Consider the following 7,949-nt stretch of genomic DNA (forward strand, 5'->3'; position numbering starts at 1 on the left):
CACTCATGCCGCGCACACATGCCCTCGTTTCTCCTGCCCACTCGAACAGTTGGGGTGCGTCTCGTCTGTTCCTCGTCTCGCCAAGCACGATTCTCATCTCCCCCCCTTTTTCGGGTGTCTTCGAGCTGCGGGCTCTTGCCAGCGATTATATACACAGCATTACATTTTTTTCCTTTGATCCTGGGCCCTCGCTCGGTTCTCTTCTCCTGCGCTCCTCCCGTAAGGGTCTGTTCTGGTCGTCGCGGGCGCCTCTGTCTTCGTCCGTATCTCGCCCCTTCCCTCCGCGGTATCGTCCCTGGCCTCTCGGCGCCGCCCCTGACCTCCGTCCTTCTTCAGATCATCGCTTCCGTCTCGCCCAGACAGCACACACCCGCCATGCCTGCTCCCTCGCAATCGTCCGTCTACTACATCGTCGTCCTGGGCGACGGTGGTGTCGGCAAGACCGGTAAGCGTTGTATCCGGCTCCTCGCTGCTTCTGGTGTCTTGCTCTGTCCTCGGGACGAGATGAAGACCTGTGTGCCGAAACGAGTGGCCAAGAGAAACAAGATGCTCTTCGAGCCGCAATTCTGCCTCCAACTGCACTGCACCGGGGTTTCCTGTGCCATCGATGTCTTGCCTGCCTGCCTGGGAATGTCGGCATGCCAAGAGGATACCTGGGCTAACACCCTGCTCTCGTCCTCGGCTCACCGGCAATGCTCACCGGCAATGCTCACACCCTCTTCATCGACAACGCAACTCCCATCCGGCCAACATTTCCTCACACCACCAACGCCGCACGACCACCGTATCAACATCGCCATTACGCAACGTGTGCTGGCTCTGTCGGCGACGGCTGAATCTCCGCAGCCCTGACGACTCAAGTAAGTCTCCTCCTCGGTTGGCTCCTGGGGCCGCTCTGGGCCCAGTCACAGAGGCCCTGGACTCTGCATCCTTTGGTCCTGACTACGGTCGCAAGGCGTGCTCGGCTATCCACCTGGTATCCTCCTGGCTATCCACCTGGTATCCTCCTGGCTATCCGCCTGGTATCCTCCTGGCTATCCGCTTGCTCACATGCGCTTCGCCTCTTGCTCTGTCTGCCTGTCGTCTCCTCCCCTCGGGCTCGTCTCGCCAGTTCTGCCGCCAGCAATTCCCCGGTGAGCATTGTGTCCCGCTCTGTGGATATGCTCTCGCTGTCTGCTCTGGCATCGATGCTCTGGTTTCGATGATTGTTGTGCTCACCCCTGTTCTTTGTAATCGCTCTCTGTTCGACTGTGCGTGTGGGGGGGGCTATCGGTCTATCTTTCTATCTTGATTCGCACACTCTTTCCCTGGTTGCCCTGACTGCCTCTCGTCCATGGACCTGTGTTGGCATCTGCATGGCGATTTCGCCCCACAAAGACATTTACGACCCCACCATCGAGGACTCGTACCGCAAGCAGGCCATGATCGACAACAAGGCATGCACCCTGGAAATCCTGGACACCGCTGGACAAGAAGAATATATCACGTAGGTGCTCTGTTCATCGCCAGCGCTAGACTGCGCTTACTGGCCTGAGCCGGACTTCCTAATTGCCCTGTCCTTTCCCTCCGTGGCCACCGGCTCCTGCGGAACACATCCCGCAATCCCCTCCATCATATCGTGCACTGAACTTCGGTCATTCCCGTCAATGCGATGGCGATTGCTCGATAACTCGACCTTCCAACGGCACCAAATGGCACCAAATGGCAAATGGCACACAACGGCACACAACGGCACACAACGGCAACTGCTCCGGCTCGCTTCTCTCTCAACCCAGCCTGAGAGATCAGTGGATTCGCGACGGCGAGGGCTTCCTCCTAGTATACTCCATTGCTTCCCGCCGCACCTTTGACCACGTCGAGCAGGCCCGAGTGCAGATCGAGCGCGCCAAGGAGGATCAAAAGTTCTCGATTGTCCTGGTCGGCAACAAGGCCGATCTGGTCGCCGAGCGGGAGGTGTCGAAAGAGGAAGGCAAATTCATGGCAAGCCGCATCGGCGCAACCTTCTGCGAGACCTCGGCAAAGACAGCCATCAACGTTGAGTTGTATGTATCGTGACCGCGGCTGTCTCATCGAAGGGGGAGGGTAGAATGGACATGTACTGACCCTTAGTCGTCCCTTGCCTCCCGTTTGCGATGGTTCACGAACCGCTGATGTGATCCCGTTTGGTCGACAGTGCATTCCACGAGGTAAAACCCGGTGTGCTTCTCTGCATGGGTCTATGCAGCCACTAGCAAATGCCAGTTGCATGTTGCATGTTGTGGGATAGTCGGCGCCACCCGATGATGATGCAGTCCAGGGAAAAGTTGTGTGCACGCCTCCCCCCCGTAACCGACATATCTGTGCATCGTTGCTGACGGCACGTATCCATCGTATTCCGTAGGTGGTTCGACAGATCCGAGCCAACAACGGCCACCATTCTGGCGACGGCCGCAAGAACCCGAAAGAGTGCATGCTGATGTAAACCGGGCTCGGAGCAAACCATAACCAAAATGTGATCCCCCCCACCCTCGCACCTCGATCTCCCTATATCGCTATCCCTTTGCTTTCGGTCATCTCCTCCAGTCCCCAGTCTCTCTTGCTCGCGTATCTCTCTCTCTCTCCTTCATTTCTTCTGAACAACACAATATCAATGCGTTTCGACCGCAATCCACTGGGGCTCTCCTGAACCCCTGGATATGGCCATGACGACGCCATGTACTCTTGCGATGACCTGACTGAATGATGTCGATCGGCGCTCACGTTGCTGCAATGGAATTGGGCATGAGGAATCGTGGAAATGATCTCACCAACTCACTTGGTCGTTCCTGGCCGAAGCGTATAATTTGATCCGGCTCTGACGTGCTTTTGTCGAAGAGCGACACCAGAGACATTGTCTTTTTCAACACGCTGTATGCAACATGATGGGCGGCATGGCTTTCCACGATGATCATCACGCCAATCGGCCTGTTGGGTGGGTTGCTGGCCCCGCACTCGCTCATTGCGCCGAGATGGTTATGGCTCAGACACTAGCTTGCCAGCCAGCTTGCCGGCCAGCACGCCATATCGCTGCCCCTCTTGCGCCTCCCAATCTCAATCTCAATCTCAATCCCAAGCCCGGTCTCGCCGCCGGGTGCTCGGCGACACCGCCAGAGAGTGCGCCACCGACGACTGCAGCCTTACAGCGAGCTTTTTTTTGAAGCGGGACACTTTCACAGACGGATGACCTGCGTGGGCTGTGTGAGTTGCATGGGTTGTGTGGGTTGTGTGGGTTGCGTGGGTTGCGTGGATCAGACGGCTATGATTGGCACACTATATGCTCCCATCGCCGAGGTCTTGCAGCGATATTGCCCTTTGCCCTGCAGGTGCAATGCCGTGAAGAGCACGCATGCTCGAGTCGGTGCGCTCGCCCTGTGGTCGCCGTCTCGGGCGGTGGGATGCGGATTTGCAGGGCCTGCGGCCTCCGGTTTGGACCTGGCTTGGCCAGTCGGCGGGGAATGCAGCCCGATTGGTTCGCGAGCGCGTCGTGGCAAGCAACATGTCGCAGGACATGCACCAGGAAGGGCCGCCCAAGCCAAAAGCTCCTTGCCCATCCGCGCAGGCTGGGGCGGTTGGCGCTCGCAGGCGCAGATGCATCGGCCCAACGTGGCGACGCCGCTGGTTGGGGTGCGTTCGCTGTCGGCTCCGGACAGGGCACGAGCGCTGGTCCGTGCCTGAATGGGGGCGGATGGTGCAGATAGGCGCCTGGACCGTCGTCCGATAGCATGATGTCCTGGCGGACATGGCCTCGGGGGCAATGGTCAGGCCGTGTCTGCCAGGCCTCGTTGGCGACAGTTGGCGAGACGGCCGGGGCTGTCTGTCCATTGCTGTCCGACCCACTCTTCAGCGACCGAGGAGAGGCTGAAGCAGCAACCCACAAATGACAAACAAAACCGGAAAGAGCGACCGGACAGCCATCCTGCGGAGGACCAAGATGAGATGAGCCAGAATGAGCGAGCGCCAGCCAAGCCGCGGGAACAAGCAGCCGGAGAAACGGGCATTGCCAGAGAGAAGGCCGGGCTGGGCCGGGCTGGGCTGAGCGGGGCCCAATACAGACGAATCGCCCGGCTGCAATGGGCCGATGGAAGGGATGGGCGGATTCCATCCGGCAGGCTTCCATGCCGGCCCGCCCTGGCCAAGACGAGGCTGCTGCTGCTGCTGCTGTTGCTGCCGGCGAGCACTGGGCAACAGATCGCCGCGCCAGATCGCCACACCAGAGGCGGCATACGCCCAGCCCCAGGACACCCCCAGATCCGAAAGCCAGAAGCAGCCCGCCTGTCGTGGGCGCGCAGGACACAGCGCTGCGGGGCCTCTCACGAATTCCAGGCGTGGCACCACGGCCGAGACACAAGGGCCGGACGAGCCGACACGTGACGGCCATGTCCGGCTGTGCTCGGTGCGGGTGGGGCTGGCTGCGTGTGCGGGTGCAGCACTGGGCCTGGAGGCCGATGTGGCTGCTTGTACAGACCGCGTCGCAGCGAGGGGGAATCCAGTTGACCACCACCACCATCACTATCGCCATCACTATCGCCATCGCTATCATCACCGTCGGCCAGCGCAGGAGGGCATTACAGCAACAATGCGACGACACCACGCCCACACAGCAACACCACAGCAACTACCTCGCAACCACACAGCAGCACCACACAGATAGCGGGCCGCGGCTCAGAACAGCATGTCCAAGAATAGCGCGGCGCTAATGCAGTGGCCGTGTCGCGCTGCCCGCGCGCCTGTGCGCCCTTGTCGCGCCCACCCACCCCGCGCCGCCATTGGCTGCAGCACCCCCGTGCGACCCTGTTGGTGTGACCCTGTTGTGCAACCGCCCCTTCCCAAGTGCTTTTTTTTGACTTTCCTTGCCCGCCTGCCCGTGGGCGTCATCCTCGCTCCCGCGGCGTCCTGTCTCCTCGCCGCCACACCGGCCCCCCCTCCTGGCCACGTCCTTATTTCGTGTGTCTGCTCTGCCCAAAACCACCACCGGGTCGTCGCTATCTTTTCCTTTCCTTCGTCTGCTCTTGCCCGGCCTTCGCTGCTGTCGTCTGCCGTCCCGTCTGCCGCTCCGCCTCCCTCCCCGCTCCATCTTGCCCCTTGCCTCGTCTTTCCCTTGGCCGCCAACATGGTTATGAAGATTGTCATGCTCGGTGACGGTGGTGTCGGCAAAACAGGTGTGTCTCGTGCTGGCCAATGCATTCTTCTGCTGCTGGCCAATCCACGCTTCTGCTGCTGGCCAATGCATCCCATAGGCTGTCGATGTCTCCCCACTTCGGTCGGCGGGCCACCTTGGATCTGGGCACTTGCTCCCGTTGGTTGTCTGGACCGACGGCCGTTGTCTTGTCCAATGGCCCAGCACAGCTGCAAATCATGTCTCTAACTCTGTGTGTTCTGTTTCTTAGCCCTCACTATCCAGGTATCGTCTTGGGCACACCGGCATTCCTTCGGCTGGCGGATTGCTGCCTCTCTCTGCTTCCGATACTAACATGCACATGCATCCTTCCATATCAACCCATCCACACACCCCCCCCCTGGCCTGTCGCTGCCGCCAAATATCGACCTGCTGCTCATCCATTCGCCGCCGCCAATCGTCATTTCTCCGTCTCGCTGCGGATACGAAACTCTTCGACTCGCTTCTGCCTTCTCTTTTTGCGCCACCGCATACTCCACGGATGCCTCCGACTCTCCCCAAACCACGCTCCATGAACACATCGCTGGTCATTCCCAACCGAACTGGCCCGAACCGAACCGAACCGGACCCGGCAATATCCGCATCGATCCCGACTCCCTATAGTTCTGTCGCAATGAGTTTGTTGGTATGTGTGTCTCTCAACCAAGGGCAAGGGCAGCGGCATGTCTGGTTGGGTGTCGATCCTGGCCGCTGCGGCCGTCGGTGGTCGGTGGTCGGTGGTCGGTGGTCGGTGGTCGGTCGATTGGTCCCCGCGACTGCTTCAGCGGCCCATCGTACGCAAGTCGAGTCTCCAAAAGCCTGCGCTGAGCCGCAGTGTCCTCACCAATTCATCTCTTATTCTCGGCCCCCATTGACACTCGGGTGGTTGCATTCGTCACCGTGAACCCATTCTCGTGCTACAGAGGTAGGTCGCCGTCCGTTCAGCGCACATGCGGCAGCGTTCTCTCGTGCAAGCCCCCTCTCCTGGTCTGCATGTGCGCCCCTCGCTCTCACCCTCGTCCCTCGCACCCCAGTCCGTGATGCTCCCGCTAAGGCCTTTGTGCATATCTCTGCAGGTCTACGATCCTACCATTGAAGACTCGTATCGAAAGCAGATTCTGGTCGACGGAAAGCCGTGCCAGCTGGAAATCCTGGACACGGCCGGACAGGAAGAGTATATTTCGTATGTGTCACACAGGCCGCATGCCCTCAATCCGCCAGCAGCGACCCGCCACCACCCGCCACCACCCGCACGGCAAAGCCGCCACCCGCAGATTGGTTCCGCTTGTGCCGATGCCGCCGAGTCTCTGCGATAGTGCTCAATCGTCCTGGGCTGCCGAGGTGCTGCAGCGACGCCTTCGATGCGCAGAGTCAACACACTGCTGACACGCTCCCGGTCCTTCCGCTGATGCACAGTCTCCGCGACCAGTGGATTCGTGATGGCGACGGATACGCCATCGTCTATTCGATCAACGACCGGAACACATTCGAGCGTATCGAAAAGTTTGCCCTCCAGATCGCCAGGGTGAAGGAGAGCGAGTACTCGAGCCTGCTGCTCATCGGAAACAAAATCGATCTGGACTCCGAGCGCCAAGTCTCGAAAGAAGAAGGTGCCGCCAAGGCCCGGCAGCTTGGTGCCGAGTTCATCGAGACCAGTGCAAAGACCTCGATCAACGTCGAAAAGTAGGTGCTGCCCAATGCGGCCGAGGGTCTTCGAAGCATTCCTTGTGCGGCCGGCTGGCCGTTGGATATATCCGTGCATCGCTGACCAGGCGCGATTCTCTTCCGCGTGCCGACGCTGCTTCTGGTATTGCGTCTGGCATTGCTGTCGTTGTCAAACACAGGGCGTTCCATCAGGTATAGCCAGCATCCATCTGTCGCCGATCTGATACCCATCTCCCAGATCCTCGACCTCGCCGTCTCCTCGCACGTGCCCACTGTCCGCTCGCCTGCCTCGCCTGCCTCGCCTGCCTCGCCGTCTCGCTGGTCAGTCTCGCGCCCGCATGACTCATCGATATGCCTCGGCCTCTGTATAGATCATTCGCAGCTTCCGTCGATATGCAACCGGCGGAGCTACCAGCGGGGCGTCCTCAAAGAAGTCCCAGGGATGCCACTGCATCATTGTTTAGGCAACGTCCTCTGGCTCTACCCTTCGTCCCGCCTTCTCGACTGTCCTCCTGTCCAGAACCCACCAGCCTTCTCCAAACGCATGCGATTTCGCTGCTCGAGTGTCTATTTAATTGCTCGCTTCCCTTGCCATGCTCCCAGATGCTCTTGTCCTGCCTTGCCATTCTTCTGACCCAGCAGGTCCTCCAACCGGCCTTCCCGTGTCAGATACGGCGCTCTTCCTGTAGTTCCTCCACGCACCACCTTGTCAGGCCTGTGGCCTGCCATTCCCTCATGGGCTTGCACTTTGTCACCGACACGGAACCTTTTGCTTCCACACGCTCACCAAGCAACGCCGATCCCGATAGATGCCTCCATAATATCACCCGCCCATTGTATTATCCCGATGTCGCTGCCTCGGTCCCTTGACCGATCCCTTTCAAATGTTGGCGTCTTGCTCCCTCTTGCCGTCGGCGTCGCTGTCAGTGTCCTTGCCATCGTCGCCGGCGGCGTCGCTGCCGTCGTTGCTACTGTCCTACCCATGCCGATTTTCCTGCTATAGCTGTGCTTCCTGCGGTCTCTCTCCACATTTGTCCCCTTGTTTCCCTGTCGGTTCCTCGTTTTACTCTTTTGTCTTTGTTCTTTCTCTGACGATTGCCATCTTGCTCAT

The 7,949-nt window shown here is 59.6% G+C and overlaps 2 protein-coding genes across 2 annotated transcripts; both read left to right on the plus strand.

Annotated features, from left to right (window-relative positions):
- Positions 1–133: 133 nt before the first annotated feature.
- On the plus strand, positions 134–2,901 carry BJ171DRAFT_492885 (small GTPase superfamily). The gene is made up of 7 exons (XM_053109854.1): positions 134–445; positions 847–860; positions 1,112–1,133; positions 1,378–1,486; positions 1,776–2,042; positions 2,174–2,186; positions 2,381–2,901. The coding sequence occupies exons 1-7, from the start codon at positions 376–378 to the stop codon at positions 2,459–2,461; spliced, it is 576 nt and encodes a 191-aa protein (XP_052969580.1). The 5' UTR covers positions 134–375; the 3' UTR covers positions 2,462–2,901.
- A 2,598-nt stretch (positions 2,902–5,499) lies between these two features.
- Positions 5,500–7,512, plus strand: BJ171DRAFT_276519 (ras-related protein R-Ras2-like protein). The gene is made up of 5 exons (XM_053106850.1): positions 5,500–5,819; positions 6,250–6,356; positions 6,590–6,856; positions 7,018–7,030; positions 7,210–7,512. The coding sequence occupies exons 1-5, from the start codon at positions 5,676–5,678 to the stop codon at positions 7,300–7,302; spliced, it is 624 nt and encodes a 207-aa protein (XP_052969581.1). The 5' UTR covers positions 5,500–5,675; the 3' UTR covers positions 7,303–7,512.
- Positions 7,513–7,949: the final 437 nt, after the last annotated feature.

This window comes from Polychytrium aggregatum (assembly GCF_025602895.1).
Source record: "Polychytrium aggregatum strain JEL109 chromosome Unknown BJ171scaffold_7, whole genome shotgun sequence".
Lineage (NCBI taxonomy): Eukaryota > Fungi > Chytridiomycota > Chytridiomycetes > Polychytriales > Polychytrium > Polychytrium aggregatum.

Coding starts and splice junctions, on each gene's coding strand:
- BJ171DRAFT_276519 (XM_053106850.1), top strand. CDS start 5,676: ATGCCTCCGACTCTCCCCAAACCACGCTCCATGAACACATCGCTGGTC. Junction 5,820..6,249: donor CTGTCGCAATGAGTTTGTTG/GTATGTGTGTCT, acceptor ATATCTCTGCAG/GTCTACGATCCTACCATTGA. Junction 6,357..6,589: donor GGACAGGAAGAGTATATTTC/GTATGTGTCACA, acceptor GCTGATGCACAG/TCTCCGCGACCAGTGGATTC.
- BJ171DRAFT_492885 (XM_053109854.1), top strand. CDS start 376: ATGCCTGCTCCCTCGCAATCGTCCGTCTACTACATCGTCGTCCTGGGC. Junction 1,134..1,377: donor CTGCCGCCAGCAATTCCCCG/GTGAGCATTGTG, acceptor CGCCCCACAAAG/ACATTTACGACCCCACCATC. Junction 1,487..1,775: donor GGACAAGAAGAATATATCAC/GTAGGTGCTCTG, acceptor CTCTCAACCCAG/CCTGAGAGATCAGTGGATTC.